The following is a 17,216-nucleotide window of genomic DNA, read 5'->3' as shown; positions in this document are numbered from 1 at the left end:
GAATTTAGGCCAAATGCCAAGCACTGCAACCTATGAGGTCATTCAGCGCTGGAACAGAAATTGACAGTAAAAGGTTTGAAAGGTGTAACATGAAGAAAACCTCGCAGTTACACTATAATCAGTTGTTAGTTGAGGGTGGAAAGTAAAATAGAAGAAAGAGAACTTGAAAGGAGGTACAATAAAATAAATGAAAGGGGTTTCAGCTTCAGGGTGAAGGCATGTTTTAAAAAACCTTAAGTAATGCCGACCGTGCACCGCACAATGTGCACTGATGGTACTACCCCCCTGATCAACTTGATGACCAGCCTGAAGCTAATTAACCTCATTAATATATAAAAATTATTCACCATTTTCAAGATGGACCTACTCGGACCATCTTGGTCTTCAGGCCAAGTTGACTCGGAGGTACCCCCCAGTATTTTTGGTGTCCAGTCTACCTTAACCAGTTCACATTAGCCTAAGCTAGAGTTTCCTGGACTGTAGTTTAGAGGATGTAAAATATTGCTGTGAATGCTGTCTGATAAAAAAAGAATCTGTTGGTAGTTTCCTTTCTGCTACTACTTTCTGTGACAACTGTCATGTGTTAGCAGTGTGATCATCTTTCCTGTGAGCGCTCTTGACCCATGCCCTTAGTTGGCGGTCTCAAGACAGAATTCAGAGCATGCTTTCATGGAGTGGCTTCCATCAAGTAGTAAATATGTAATTGTGCAAAAATTTTCAAATATATTTATTTATGGGAGAGACTTAAATTAATCAAAAGGTGTTTCTGTAGTTAAGTATTAATGAAACGAGGTCTCTCCTCTGTTACAAATTATCATATTTTTAATAACCAAATTAAGATTGTTCATGGCAAGTCATTAAAAATATTAGTGAGGATAAAATTCAAACAGTATTTTTCTTTGTGGTAAATTATCAAAAATTTATTCGATGACATTATTTACAGATAATATAGTACAAACTGTGAAATTCAAAACATTTTACAAAGTGCAAGCAAAAAGGCTGAATGGAGAAGGAAAGAAAATGTCATTTTGTTTATTAGCAGCTTGAAACCACTTGACTACCAACAGGCGAGCAGATGTGTTTGCGGAGACGATACATTGATAGGATAACAGAGTATATTAGTATACAAGTCTTCTTCAGTAACTAGACACTAATATGCCAAGTGGGTGGATCGAGTCGAGGGTGTATTGCTGTGTGGATGTGATATTTCTCTTTTTGCTCTATTCACTACATCTTTTATCACAATGGATCTTACACCGTTTGGTTATATTCTACAAGAACCCAGGACGAATGGTGAACAGAGGTGCCATATAGAATACAGATACCAGAACTACTTAGAATTTCTGTTCTAATGAAGGAATAAAAGTGGTTTTATATTTTTGATAACTGCTAACACCAGGCATGTTTTGCAACAGATGACCCAAAATTATATAAAGAAATCTGAAGAAATAAAATAACAGACAACATACTTTTCTATATAGAATTTCTAAAGATCAACAGATGTAAAACTTTGAAGAAGCATAACAGTCAAAACCAATATTTCAATATATTTAGATATATTTCAATATGTAATATTCTTAGTGGTGGTCACCTGAGAAACTACTAAAAGTCATCTACATTTGAGTGTGTCTCTGTCTCTCCTAAATAGTAGTGTCATATTTCTACACAGCATTACACCCATAACCTGCTACACAGAGTCAGCACATGTAGTGTAAGTGACCACAGATGACATTGTATCATATGTGTTAAAAACACTGCAATAATCTTCAGATGTTTGTACCAACCAAATAATAATAATAATCATAATAATAATAATAATCATAATAATAGTAATAATAATAATAATAACAACAGCTTTAATAATATTATTTATAATAATAATTATAACAATGATGCTAATATTGATCATAACAATCATGATGATACAATAATTTTAGTTTCATATCAAAGAAAAATTTATCTGTCGTGCTCGTAACCAGAGCCAAAGTATAGGTGGCAACCCAACATTCTTTGAGGGTAGACCAATACTGCGTACATGTTTTCTGTCAGTATTGCTCCTAAGTATACTTAATGCTTACCATACAGCACTGTATACAGTATATCTAATACAATATATGTGCAACTACATCGCAGAATACGTAGTGCGCATGGAAACATGCCGTATTGCCTTGCGTGTCCATTGGGCCAAGTTAGAGCACAACAGAAGAGCGTGCATCAGCATCATGACAGTATATTGCTCTGTGGGTAAATTGACTCATACAATCATTTCATGGCATAAGCAACAGCACATCAATATACTGACCATGTATGTAGATGCACATGATTAAAGAGCAATGCACGATGCGTCACTTTATAATACATCTCAGCATGCTTTCAGGGACACGACTCCCATACATAACACGACTGTCTGTATAAGAGGAATGTACTCTATACATGTACTGAACAAACTTCCTTACACATAAAAAGTTATGTAGCGTCAGCAAACGAGATATGTAGACTTTACATAATCATACGTACTGCAGCAGAGTTCCAGATGCAGGCTCTCTTTTGTGCATATGCATAATGAAATTGGTTTAGATCAATATATAGTAGGTACTGATTCAGTTATACATCCTATGGACGTCATGTATGAGGAGGTGCTTTACATATCTGCCATGTAAATAAATGACACATCATATTTTATGGTTAAATTCTCACATAAAATTGACCGTTGGTACACTCTTGAGAGAAAGAACAACATGATATAACTTTTTTGCATTTTCTTCTAAGCAAACTACGAGAACTGCTGAAAAGTTTTTTTTTTTATTTTTTTTGGGCGAGAGAAAACCTTCAGAGCTGAAATGTCCATAAGTAATGGGTGTTTGTTGTGCAAGGAACTAGTACAAGCAGCTAGCGTTCTCCACTTCTTCTGTTTCTTCTTTTCTTCTCCTTCTTCAACTGTCATGTTCATCATTGTATTTTTTGTATCTTTCACTACCAGTAAAAAAATTTTTTGTTTGTTTGTTAAGTTCTCATCTTTGTATCAATCACTCTTGGTTCTACAATTAAGTGATCATAAGCACAGAGCTACAATGAGTTATTATAAATACTGAGACAGTCGAAGCATAAAAAGGCCTGGCTGATAATCTATATTAAAAACATCTTGCCAACAATTTGCCAACAATAGCTCCAGATTATTCCTACACAGAAACCCTTTTTTAATAATATTTCATAACCAGGGACAACTCATTTCATTGTCAGCAAAGCATAGACTATTTTTCTTCCAATGTATATGTTTGTGACTATATATAAGTATATATAGATATAATTTTCTTATGACAAAAGCAACCTATAAGACTGCTGCTCTCCCACCCTCCACCCACTTTCTTTCCACTCCTGGGGAAGGGAGTGGAAAGAAAGACTGAAGTTGACGGATGGAATGAAGCCGTCTGAGTAAACTGACCCAGTTCTTATCATGTCCATTGTATCGCGTCTTTTTCTTCTTCTTCTTTTTCATAAATACTGTGTACTTCAACTTGAGTCCCTGTTTGCATTCTGATTCTCAATGACACATTGATACAATGAAAATGAATTTGAATAGCACTAAACATTAATAAATTATAATTATGGAGAGGCGTTCAATGATAATATGCATTTTTCAATTTACATAGTACTTCATTCGTTTATTTCAGGAAAAATTATTTTCAAATATTAGTAAAGTATATTAATTTATATTTTTCACATATACTGTATATTTATAAAAATTGACCTTCCACATACATACAGTATTTGTAAATGGTTTATGAAATTTATCATCTTCAGTATGCTGTAATCTCATGTACTGTACTCTTTTATCATCGTTCATTCATCACCACAGGAATATGTGCACTTTTTTCTGGCCTTTCCACTCCCATTTTCTATCTACTGAACCTTTCATTTTCTTTAGTAATCTGACGACTGTCACTATGATACAAAGCTGCCAACTACCATTTCCTGACTAGTGGTTAGCTAGTGATGTTAGTGGGTTTGGCTCTGTTTTGTATTTTTGGCGATTCAATCTCCGCAAAACCACAATTTTGGGCGTAAGCTACAACATACCGCCATGTCGTTGTTCTTTTAAATAACTGGTACGGAAAGTAAGGGAAATGTGTTCACGAAGGGAATAGGATGCAAAGGGCTACCATTAAGGCGAATTTAAATGGTTTAATCAATGATGGATGGTGGGAAGAAAAAGCATATTTCTCTGAATGTATTTTTGTGTGACCGGGAGTTCCTGAAAAAGGCTATAGTCCATCATGAGCACCAGGGGAAGTTAGTGCAGATGATAGCTTCATTAACTTTTGTTGTTTTAGCTCGTCAATCAATGAGGTTGTAAGAAGGGCCTGTCTCCCTTGCTTTCCGTGGAGGGGTGAACTTACAATAGGGCATAGCATTAAACCATTACATCTCATTGCAACCATCAAAATAGAAAACAAATTTCTGCTTATCAAGAATATAACAGTTTGAATATTACAGAATTGATATCACATCAGGATGATAAAAACGAACCTAAATATTTAAACGGAGTGTGCGCGTGAGTGTTCCACCGGAAGCTGTTGCAGCAATTTCTTTATCATAATAATTATTATTAGTATTATTATTATTATTATTATCACGATAACATTATTAGCACATTGTGACTGGTAATAGGGGAAAGGATGTAGTAGCTGTCAGCTCCGGTGGGGCGCTCGACATTACAAACTAAGAGGTGTATAAATCTGGAGTTTCACAGCACTGTCTCTTAAAAATTAGTGTCTGCAGTGACAAGCCGTTGTTTGTATAGTCGAGAGGGCAGGGTGCCTCTTGGCTTTCGCAAAGAGCGCTGTATAGCGGTTGTGGACAAAACACTCTGACTTATGGAGCCCTTGAGCAAAGGGAACATCCTCTGACCAACCACACCTGGCTAAATACAAGGGGCGGCGTGTCGTCCTGGAGGGAAACAGAATCGCTCTTTGGTTGGATGCCCAGGTGGCACCGTGCCCCCTCGTGCCAGCACAGTCAAGCCTCGAGTATTACAATGGGGGGAGGAGAGAATGCCATCTCAATAGTCCAATCACTCAGAGTTAAAAGTTCCATTGCAAAATTTTCAACAATAGTTCTATGCTACATGGTTAAGAAGTGTTTGACAGAGTTTTGGACCAATGACACAAACTCTGGAAAATATCTAAATACATAATAATATAAAATAATTTTTTTATTATTATTATTATCAACACAAGAGAGGTAGGCATAGGGTGGCAGGGAGACCGACGACGCCCACCACATAATATTGACAATGGGTTGTTGGTGCTGAGCTGTTTATGTTGTGCTCTGCAAAGGAAGAGACTGGTGACCCTTGACAACTGGTGTGGGTGTGGGTGTGGGTGCGGGAGGAGGGGGATTGTTGGCCAACAGGCGGGAGTGGGCTCACGTTATATGGCGTCGTGACGGGGAAGAGGACGTACTACTGTACGTGCACCCAGACCCGCCTGCTCTCCTTTGCTGTTATTTTCTCACCACGCGCGTGCGCGCGCACGCACACACAGGCATTACCTCACCTTTTATTCTTTTTGCTTATTTCTTTTTTTTTTTTAATTCTCACCTCTTGTTTGTTCAGCCTATATTTTGTTTCACATGCAATTGTCATTTCTTAAGAATTTAATGTCAGACTGATGATCATAAATATAAATAATCTTTTATTAACTTCATTATGCACATAATAACCTTACACTATTTCGGCTTATCCTATACACTCAAATGTAATTATTTCATAAATATCGGAGTGTCGACATAGAATATTGTGCATTTAACGAGCCATACCAGTTACAATAGAGATTTTAAGGCCATCATGATTTCGACAACCCAATCACAAGGGACAGACAACACGGCAACAATTGGTTAAAGAGAGAGTGGGAGAGAGAGAGAAAGAGAGAGGGGGATTAGCAGATATGGAGGGAGAAGGAGAAGGAAGGGCAGACACAGAAATTCTGGGAAGAAAAGAAGAAAGACTGATGAAGGGGGGGGGGGGTCTCTCTCCTATTGTATTTTTGTTTTGAGGAAAGTGGAGGAATACCAAGTACTGAGCTCGAGTGTGTGTCTGTCACGCCCTTAAGGAGTGAGATGTTGGGGCAGGACAGGGGCAGCAAGATAAAGCCAGTGAAAATAATAAAGAAAAGCCATATTATTACTAGAATATTTACATGACACAATCTGGGGTTCTACTAAAATTATATATATATGCTTCTCTTGTAATGTAAATGAATTTAAAAAGTTAAGGTAATTATTTTCACATGATCAGGATAAATAAAATTTTAAATTGTTTTTGAATGTACAACCAAAGTGGAGGAGGCACAGGTGAGACTACACTGGATGCTTAACAAAACTGGGTACTACATGTATTGTCCCCAAAACAATGAAGGCCTATCAGGCAGAAATGATTGAAGCAAGGAGTTTGTTCTAACTGAAGGACTTAAGCCCCAGTATGCAAAACTGCAGGGGAAACAAACACTGAAAAAACTGGTTTCAGTATATTAGAAAATTTCACAAGTAAATTGTTAATTCTTTGAAAGAAGGCGAGGATGGGCTGTTACATATAGTTTGACCATGAGTACTGTTTATGACTGGACCTTCCATAAAAAAATAATCGCCACACCAATATATACGGAGGAGGAAACGTAGACTGAAACCATTGTGTAATTATAATACTGGTTTGAACTAATTAGCATTATCAAAATTTTGTGACTTTCATACCCAGTGTCTTGAGACTTAGGAATACAGTGCTGAGCACACAAGATCCAGTCATTCAAATGATTTTATATTTCTTTTCATATAATGTATATTACTTATCCTTCAAGGTATAAATGATGTTCATGAAATGTTCAGATGCACAGGCTCCACATGGGGAAGAGGGAGACAAGCATCCTAATTCCATCAACATTTTAGTAACCCTCTCAGGTGTGGATGGTCACAAGATTTCTCCTCAAATCACTTTCAGAGTTGTCAAAAATTCCTCCCAATTCTGTTTCAAATCGCAGTGATACTAATATATAACGATACTGGAAAGCCGTGCATGTGATGCTTACGCCATGCATTGAGTTATGGTGACAGTGGGACCTGAAGAGTATCTGACTTTGCAAAGGCAGGATTAATAAGGCATTGAGAAGGAGCAAACTGGATGAAACAAATGATTTATACTGAATGAGCTCTGCAGCAGTTTTGGTATTTGGTCATACCTCTGTGGCTGGGGAAGATTAAGACCACAGGGGTATAGCCTATAAATAATTTCTAAATCATAAAAACTACACTCATAGCATCTTGTCACTGAGTTTTAAAAGTAGAATGGTCCAGTCCCAGTTCTTAGTTTATGCACAACTTGATTTGGGGTTTCAGTTTTAGAAATAAAAATTGACAAAGAGGAAAAGTATTCCATTTTATAACAAATGTATAACAGATATGAAACATGAGACTTGGGATGAAAAAAAATGGCAATCAGAAATGTTACAGGGGTAGCAAAAGTATGGTATGGTTCTAACAGCCATTCTGAAGCACGCACTGAGCCAGCCTATCTATTGCTATGGTGGACGAGAGCACGACTGTCACTACATTCACTCCACACATGGACTAAAACACACGCTCGGCTCCTGCCTGGCTTGTCCCTAGCTCACTGTAGTTGCACATACCAAGTAAGAGATTTAAAGCTTATAAAACAATGTAACGAATGAATACATCTTATAAGTAAAAGTTAGTGGAAAGTACTGCGGCATTAACAAGAGGACGGGCGCGCCCCCCGGCCCACCCTGGGGCAGGGCACATGGGGGCAGGACGGAAAAGAGCAGATAGGTTGTGGGAAAACTGGAGGAAGAAAAGTTGATGTAAGAAATGAACTGGACGGGAAAGTTCCAGACTGAATTGATGTATTTGTTTAGGAAGTTTGGAGACATGTAAAGATAAGTGGCACTAGAATGGAAAGGAGAGAGAAGGAGTGCAGACTATGATTACAGCGTAGACAGTACCAGGTTCATAAAATAGGTGGGGGTTAAAGTAGAATCAATATTGCATAAGAAAATAAAATGAATACACTGCAGGAGAGGATATAGAAAGGGATGTAATGAAGCTTGGAATAGGAAGGGAGTCAGGGGCCGGGCGGCACGCTGTCCAGGAACACGACGCCTAACAATACAAGTTCTACCTTATTGTGCACTTCGCTACTCGCATTATGCACAGCTTGCACTCAGGTAAAGGCATTTGTGTATCACACACAGTTTATGTGAGGGTTATAATTATGCAGTTATAAGTTTCCATTAATACTTGTTGAGAACTCGTATTGTTGTTGTTGGGATATGCGCATTAACAAGGGTTCCTTTTCAAAACACCTGTGACACCTGTGCACCACTCCACCCACCTGGGCTGTTATTATATACATACATGCTCACCACTGTTTGCGGGCTGCTCGCTGATGCTGAAGAGGTGGTGCTCCTGCAGTCCTCTTCTTTAGTTGGTGTGTCACTATGCAGTCATGGTTGTTGCTATGCATTGGCCATCCTTGGGGAAGGGAGGAGGTGTTGTCGGTGCTTCATACACCGGGTGTCAACAATACTGTGAGCGTGGGTGTGTATTGGCGGCCATGAGCAGGTGGGCAATAGAGGGCAGGAGCATAGTGTCATCAGGCTCCACGTCACCTTCGCGCCAACTAACAAGTGAACGTCGTGAGGACTAGGCGCACCCAGCCTCGCTTGAGCCGAGCATCAGTACCAAGATAGGTAAGCAATGGCTCAGTAACCATTTAGAAAATGAAATACAAAAATAAACATATGGTGAATCACTTAGGGCAATAATCTCTGCACAAAGGGCGCGGCACTCGCGGGTCGGGAAGCTGAGGACAGTTGGACTGTAAACTTAAACAACAAGGCATTAAGAGTGTGGTGTTCCCGAGCAAGAGTGGCCCAACCAGCAGCGCTGGCACTAATAGCCCACACTGACCAGGCTATTTGCTTGTTAACGACCTGCTTATGCGGTAATTCGTACCAAAGCTTTGTGGGAGTTAACATAGCCATGTGTTAATTAACAGCTGACCCGTGTGGTAGTTAACAACTTATTAATAAAGTTGTTTACGACCGGCCCGTGTATTAGTTTAAAAAGCAGCAACAACTTCATATACTCGCCTTTCCTCAGTCACACGTCGGTGGACCGAGACGTCACTGATGGTGATCGCGAGTGAATCACCACCTTATGTCCGTTTTTTGTGACATAACCATCACTTTCCACCAGGACGGCGGTATCTGCTTGCTTGAGTTCCTCTTGTGAATCGGCACCAGACAATGATGACTGGTCTTTATGCTGGCGATGTCGCCGCCATGCCTGTTGGATGAGCCTTGCACAATATTCTTCTCGCTGGCGCCACAGTGTAGATGAAACTGGTTCATAACCGGGACGATCATTTGCTGGACCAATTTCACCTATATCCGCAGCCTCCTCTACTGGGTTACCTTTTCTGGCAAAGAAGTCCTTGGTGAGTGCATCTAGAACATCAACACAGAACACAAGGTCTCCCTTGCATATTGGGATGTCCATTGATACAATTTTGTACTTATTTGGCTTGTGAATCTGAAGTGGCGGCTCTAGTACATCCAGAAAATCGGATAGTTTATGGAATTCAATATACTGTGTGCCTTTAGGATCAAACTCTTGCCATATTTCATAGTACATGTCATAGTCATCATCTGTGAGACCCTCTTCTACATCTTCCGTGGCCTGGGAATAATTCTCGAGAATGACAGCAATGTACATGTTAATAACAATGAGGAAACTAATGACAAGGTAACCCAGTAGATACGCAATTCCTATGACCTGATTGCCACAGTCGCCTGGCTCTCCAATCTCAGGGTTAGCTGACTTACAATCTTTCTCATTGACAATCCCTGATAGCACACCATCCCAGCCTGCCGATGTCATCATTTGGAACAGCAAGATGAAAGACTTGAAGAATGTCTCAAAGTTGTATACACAATCCAAACCGCCAGTGTGTTTGACATTCATGAAGAAAGACATCCCAAATATGGCAAAGATGAACATAACGAGGAAAAGCAGGAGACATATGTTGAAGAGAGCAGGGAGGGACATAGCCAATGCAAAGAGCAAGGTCCTGATGCCCTTGGCACCTTTGACCAATCGGAGTACTCTGCCCACTTTTGCTACACGAACCACTCGAAGAAGTGTAGGTGAGACAAAGTATTTCTCTATGATATCCTTCAGCACCAAACCTGCAAGAATGATGAAATAAGAAACCTTACATCAGTGTTGTTTAGTGTTGGTTGGTTAAGGTAATGCTACATGTAATATAAAGAGAATATAAACTGAACATAATACCTTGGAGTGCAGGCATTGTTCTGAAAAGAGAAAAGCTAGCATGCTTCTTTTGTAATATACACTACATTCTCTAAATAATGCAGATGATAAAGCATATCAATTTGGGAAAATATATGCTGCATTCCAGGATCATATTAAGTGTAACTTACCTCTTCTAAAGAAAAATGCAGCATTTAGATATAAGCTCACAAACTACTGTTGAATAACGGACCTGTTAGTTTTCAGTTCCAAAACTAGTTTGTTAAGGCAACGAACTTTGCAATCCTGAATCCTTTGAGGTCAATTAGAGAAGTTTGTAGTGCTGTATTGTATATTTCAATTTAGCCAGAACGAACACTGTACAAACTAATTTGTAAATGTTCATGAAGTGAATGCATTTTGTGGCTATTTTAAAAGTTTCAAGAATTAAACATTGCACTCTATAATCTCAATATTTTATGCTAAATAGCAATTGCATATTATACTGCATTCTTGAAGAATTCTGTGAACATAAATTTTTTTTCAAAATAGCCACCCTACGCAAAAATCTTAATCTAAATTTGTGCATTATGTATTCATTTTATACTTTAATCTTAAAATACCTGTTATGTCATGCTTCCTTGTGACATGAGCAGGTACTTTGTATATTTCTCTATAAAATATTTTTGAATTTATTGTTACATGTTCTTAATGTATTAACATTATTTTCTACCTGAGAATAAAAAACAGGATTTTACTGCTGGTATTTTTACCTGACTGAATTTTTCTAAAACACATACTATCTACTTAAATAATTTTCAAATATCAGCATTCAGGTTTATATTATGCATGTATGTAAAGTACATGCAGTATACCATACACAATTAATTGTTCATGTACAAAAGTAGGTATACTCTAAACATCCATGAGAATGTATGTATGTATGTATGTATGTATGTGCATACATAAAAGTATTATGGATACCCAGTATTTATCTGTGTCCATATGCATGTCACTGTACAGTATTGATGAAGTTCCTTAAGAAAATAAGCAAGCATTTGTCTCTATTACTATCAACTATCACAAGACAGGGAAAGATCTAGGATGCAAAATATGAAGAGTAGAAAATTCTTCAATTTCTTCACACCATTCTTCAGGACTGATTATTTCTATTAACTATATGTACTCATTTCATAAAAAATAATTAATCCTGAGGAATTTACGGGATAATAAAAAGCCATTACTTCTCTGTTGAAAGGTTCTCAAAAAATCATGAATATGATAAACAGCAATGAATAATTTAACATAGTAATGTCTCCCTGAAATATCCAGTGGATGTAAAACCTTTTAGTCAGCACTTTGTTGTGAATGTAAAAATATTAAAATTTTCCTTCTGAGTTTTCCAGTATTAATTTAAAAATACTTACTTAGTTTGTGCAGCTATTCCAGAATCTTTTTTATCTTTAGTATTTAACTAACACAACTACAATTTTCTGTATGGTATCAATAGAATCGGGTTTGGTGCTGATCATGAGAAAAATTTGACTTGATTACTGGTGTCGATGACTTGCTGTAACACCATTTTATACATTGTAATCAAATTTCAACTTTTAACCCTCTGAAGATAAAGTACAATGGCTTGTTTGTTTGCGTGCTTCATTAAAGACTGAATTTCTTGGGTAAAACCTTGTTTCTTTACCCTTTTTGAATGCAATTAGTATGTACTGTGATTTCAAACACTCTTCCCCCTCTCCCCCTGATATTCCATTTCCCCTGATTTGCTTAACAGGAAATTTTAGGCTTACTATCTATCATTTCACCCAGGATCAAACCTCATTCATTTACTATCCATTTATTTATACTGTACAATACTGTACATGGGTTAGATCAGGGCGCCATTTTGCCAACTCTTATCTGACCATTTATAGGATGAAATTGTTTTGAATAATTTCTTTGCATCACATTTACTCCTTTTCAATCGTATAGAGACTGAAGCAACAAGGCTCCCCTAATCTAGCCCAACTTTTGAGAAAAATTTCCTTTTGATATTCAAGAAATACAGAGGAAGACAGGGAGTTTTCCACTATGAAGGTGCCAAGTTGCTAGCAACCTACCCCTCAACAAATGAGACAAAGCACTGGAGCACTTCATGTAAGTTTAAATGTAAAAAGAACATTAATAAAAGAAATATACCACCTTTGGTTTGCTACAATGACCAGACGGTATTGTTAGTGGATAAAAAACTGCAAAACATCACGGAAGAAATGAGTTTAATAACATCAAGATCACATCGCGAACCACAGACATATATATAAACATTATAGAAGGAGGAAATGTTAATCAAGAATGGAAGGAAAGAAAAATAAGAATTTACACTAAGCTGAACCCAAAGGACTTAAAAACCAAGGAATAGAAGAACATATACTAAATAAATTGTGAAGGTGAGAGATAAGAGGTTGATGTTTGGTATGGTTTGATTTTCTGAACACGGTAAACTCAGGCTGGTAGGTAGATAACACTGGAAGTTTCCTAGACATCTTGGTATAAAGAAAGGAACATAGAATTAAAGCATATCTACGAGAGAGAGAGAGAGAGAGAGAGAACTTATGGTGCCGTCTGATTTGCACTGTTAAATTATATATAAAGAAGATGATGCAGCACAGGAAGTGAAGTGAGAGTAAGGGAGAGACAAGCAACTCACCCAGTATGGACATGATGACCACCACAAAATCAAACAGGTTCCAGGGCTCCTTGAAGTAGTGCCATCGCAGGGCGAAGACCTTCAGCACACACTCGGACGTGAAGATGCAGATGAAGATAAGGTTCAAGATGTCTAGGACTTGGGTGAACTCGTCCGACATTTTGTAGTGATCAATGGTCATGGTGAGCATGTTGAAACCGATAAACAACATAATGATCATGTCGAACTTCTTGTTAGTCACGATCTCGAACACTACGGCTTGAGGGCGGAACTAAGCAGGAGAGGAGAATACAAAAACAAATGCAAGGAATGTTTTTTTTTGAGTGGCAAAGAGGAACAAAGACAGACATGGAGAGAGACAGAGAGAGATGAAATAAAGATCATAAGGAGGAAATAAATGGAATACTAAACTTTTCTCTTTCTCTCCATAAGACTTGGGACTGAAAGATGTGACTCTATTCAGAGCCTCACCTTCCAAAAACAAAAAGAAAGAAAAAAAAATATATATAAATATCATGGTATAAAATAGGCAATGAGATGTAATGAGAACAAAATTTGGAAATATGATACGTGTTTGTTGAGTGTTTTTATGCAATACGTAAGTGTATATCTAATATATTGTTGTCAGTGTAACATATAACACAACAATTACATTATTATGTAATTTTCTAAGCAAAACTTTCATTATTTTCACTAAATTTGTAATGATTGAAATTGTCAAAATGATGCTGCCTGTCAAAACACCGCAGCTGTTAAAGAAATCATTTGAGTTTATGAAGACTGTCAAGAATTAAAGGATGTTTAAGGTTAAGGACACCTTGCAAATATTGGTATATAGTTCTGAAGTTTAGGTACAAATTTTTGGAGAGTTACAAAGCATTATGGACACTTTTGAAGCTTAGTACAAGCTGTGGACACTTTCAAAGACCAAGTAATGCTTTCGAATACCTTGACGGTTAAATAAAACTTGTGAACACTTTTGAAGCTTAAGTACAAATTGGGCTAGTTTGAAGCTTAGAAAACTTGGGTATATTTTTGAAGCTTTAGTATGACTTGTGTATAATTTTAAAGCTTATGAAGCAATGTCATCATTATTTTCAAGACAAACCAAGTGGGTGACTGTGAGTCTTTTCAATTTAAAAGTTTCAAATGACAGCAAGGCAAAAAAATGAAGTTGTCAACTTAGGACGCTAAAAGAAAAATGACAATTGGTCCTGAAATCACTGTGTTTGTGCAAAAAGCTTTTGTGATTTGTGGTGAAGGAGCTCGTGTGAAGATGGTGGCAATAATAATAATGATAATAAAAAGCTAGTACGATAGAACACAATATTTTAATTTTTTTTTATTCCAAGCTTGCGGGACTAGCATAAAAAATAAATGCTGTAAAAATCTGTAGAAAAGGGAATAACATTTAAAATAAAGGAGTACAGAAGCCGTTTGGTTTGAAATTCGAGAACAACGAAGAATCGTCCAACATGGGGAAGAGGAAATGGGCAGTTTGATCCCAACTCCAAACAGCTTTGGATGAAGGAAGAGACAAAGTGCCACATTTCCAACTTCCCTTCCCTCACCTCTGAACCTCTGCACCCACAACATTTCACCTCTCGCGTTCTCTTGCTTCACCCTTTCCTGTTTTCTTTCCTTTTTGTTTGAGAAATTTGTCACCTTATACATCTAATACTTTATCCTTCAATCTATTTCATGTGATGTGGTCACAATTAGAGTATTGGACATGTTTACATTCACCCACACTTGACACACATGTTTTAAGTGTGTAGGCTAAAAAAAGTATCTAAGTACGTATCACTGTGTATAATGCAATATACATAATGAATGTGCTTATGTATTATAGATGTGAAGCAGTTAAACAGTGTATAATTGTAAGCACATAATATACAGTGTATGTATTGTAATGTTGTCATACATATAGTATATATATGTGTACATATATACGTATATACCGTGTGTGTATATATATATATATATATGTGTGTGTGTGTATATATATATATATGTATATATAATATATAGTATATATATATATTATGATATATATATATATAAGTATATATATATATATATGAATTTATACAAATTTGAGTGAACACCCATAACATTATGCACATAAACAGTAAACTGACATATTCAGGGGCAAGAATCCCTTTGCATCTGACCTGAAGAAAGTGTGTATCACTAATATCCGGCACCCTCAGGATGTCTTGCCAAAACAGCTTGAGTCATCCATGTGGGGAGTAAGCTCAGGTCATATGTTGCAGTTAAATAAAAAAAAATAGAGAGAGTTAGTGAGTTTTTTGTGTTCTCTGCTGCAGTACTTGATAAGTATAAGGTCTCAGAGTTTTCAAGTTCTTTATGCCAATGAAGAGTATTCAAGTTCTTTGGCTTCATTTGAAGTGGTGCTTTTTCCAAGCTGATTTCTTTTAAGAATTATTTTTATGATTGGCAAATTTTCCTTTAGCTCTTTCCTACCATTCATAATGTGAATTTGTGTGGCTTTTTTAATTTCTTTATGACAGCTTTTCAATTTATATAAATCACAGTAAGCATTAATTCATTCCTTTTTCCGATATGTATGGCACAGTTAAATCACTAAACAGCTCAACTGCTTTGTTTTCCAGCCAGGGTATTTCCTTGGTTGCAGTTTAACTAAGGTAATTGTTTTTCTATACTAACAATTGCTATGTCATCTTTGTTAAATCAGAATCTTGACACATTCAAGTTTTTGGACATTTTTCATCAGAGACATTTAACTTGAGAGTTGTGATGGTGGTGGCTATGATAACATATGTTTTGTAGTGACAGAGAGTTATTTACACCCTCTGACATAGTATGAACTACTTACAGATCTATCAGTGTTGGTAAGGATGTTTTTCACAGACTGACCAGTTTCATTAGGAAGCACAAGCAATGATATTGGGCAGAGACACAGCCAGTCAGGAACCTATTCTTGTGTAGAAATTTAACTCAAAATGTACATCTACTGGTTCAGTCAATGGTTTGCCATTCTTTTACCTGACTTGGTCAAGAAAGATGAATGCTGGCATTTTGATAACGGGCACGAAGTTTCAATTAGCATAAATTAATTATTGAAAAACAAACGTTCCCTGTCATTTTATGGAAAAACTAGAGAGGTTTTAGGTTCTTGACCTGTCATTAACTTCTGGGAAAAGTGATGGAAGCATAAGGACTCCCTAGACATAAAGAGTATGCTTCATAACTTAAAGAGGCAGTCCTAAAGGAAAAAAACTGTTCGTGGATCTTGTTGTCTTGCTTGTGAGCTTTTACTGTTGATGGTGAATGTTCTTGCCCGGGGCTTAGTCATACTACATCCATCCTTTGATGGCAGCACAGCAGACTGTATAATGCCTGTAAAGGCCTGTCCACTCAAGGAAACATTGTTTGCAAACAAAGTTTGCAAACTCTTTGCAAACAATTTTTACATTAGAGTACGTATTTGTTTCCCATCCAGAATGGAAAACATTTAGTGTTTCTGTGTATATACACATACACATGTATCATGTATGTATATGTTTACACATATATACATGTATATATACACAACATGATCCTTTTTCTAGAAACTTCCTCGCCATCTCTTTTTCTTTCTCTTATCCCTCCTCGAGTGCATTAAAATTGCCAAGTAAAATACAGAGGCTACTGCACCATTAGGCATCCTGATAACAACTGAGGTCTGGACATGAAATATTGTTTGCAAACAGTTTCCAAACTGTTTACAAACAATGTTTACTAGTGTGGACAGGCCTTTAGACACTAGGATACATATTACTTTGATGCATGATGTTACCAAAACAAGTACGCAGAAGTAGAGGGGGATACTTTCATAATTTCAGTCGCACTGAGAAAAAAATGAGCCTAGACAATACCAGTGTAGGGAAAATATATTCTCACACAGGAAATAATCCGATCTATAATTACAATCCATTTGATGGTTTTTGGTGGGTTCAAATTAGAATTGGAAATCCACTGATTCATCTTCTGCTATTTATTCAGATTATGAATGATCAGTACCTCTCAAAGAGCTGCACACCCAGTCAATCTTTTAAGAGTATATTACATATTGCAACAAATGATAAGAAACTAAAGTTTAAGTTGAGCTGCCTGTGTTTCCCAAGAGGGGTGTCAGGAAAACATTGAGTTATAAGACTCTAGGCCTAAT

At 37.1% G+C, this 17,216-nt stretch overlaps 1 protein-coding gene across 1 annotated transcript in view; it reads right to left on the bottom strand.

Moving 5' to 3' along the window:
* Positions 1–892: 892 nt before the first annotated feature.
* LOC135214486 (sodium channel protein para-like) overlaps positions 893–17,216 on the bottom strand; it is a 344,371-nt gene continuing 328,047 nt past the window's right edge. Inside the window, exons 33-34 of the mRNA XM_064248849.1 lie at positions 13,022–13,292; positions 893–10,256 (exon numbers count right to left, since the gene is read on the bottom strand). Of these exons, the coding sequence (XP_064104919.1) occupies positions 9,169–10,256; positions 13,022–13,292 (1,359 nt within the window). The 3' untranslated portion in view covers positions 893–9,168. The remainder of the gene's footprint in view (positions 10,257–13,021; positions 13,293–17,216) is intronic.

The sequence above is a fragment of the Macrobrachium nipponense genome, chromosome 45 (genome assembly GCF_015104395.2).
Source record: "Macrobrachium nipponense isolate FS-2020 chromosome 45, ASM1510439v2, whole genome shotgun sequence".
NCBI classification, from domain to species: domain Eukaryota; kingdom Metazoa; phylum Arthropoda; class Malacostraca; order Decapoda; family Palaemonidae; genus Macrobrachium; species Macrobrachium nipponense.
Note: the sequence above shows the minus strand (reverse complement) of the source record. Positions and strands in the feature narration are given on the sequence as shown.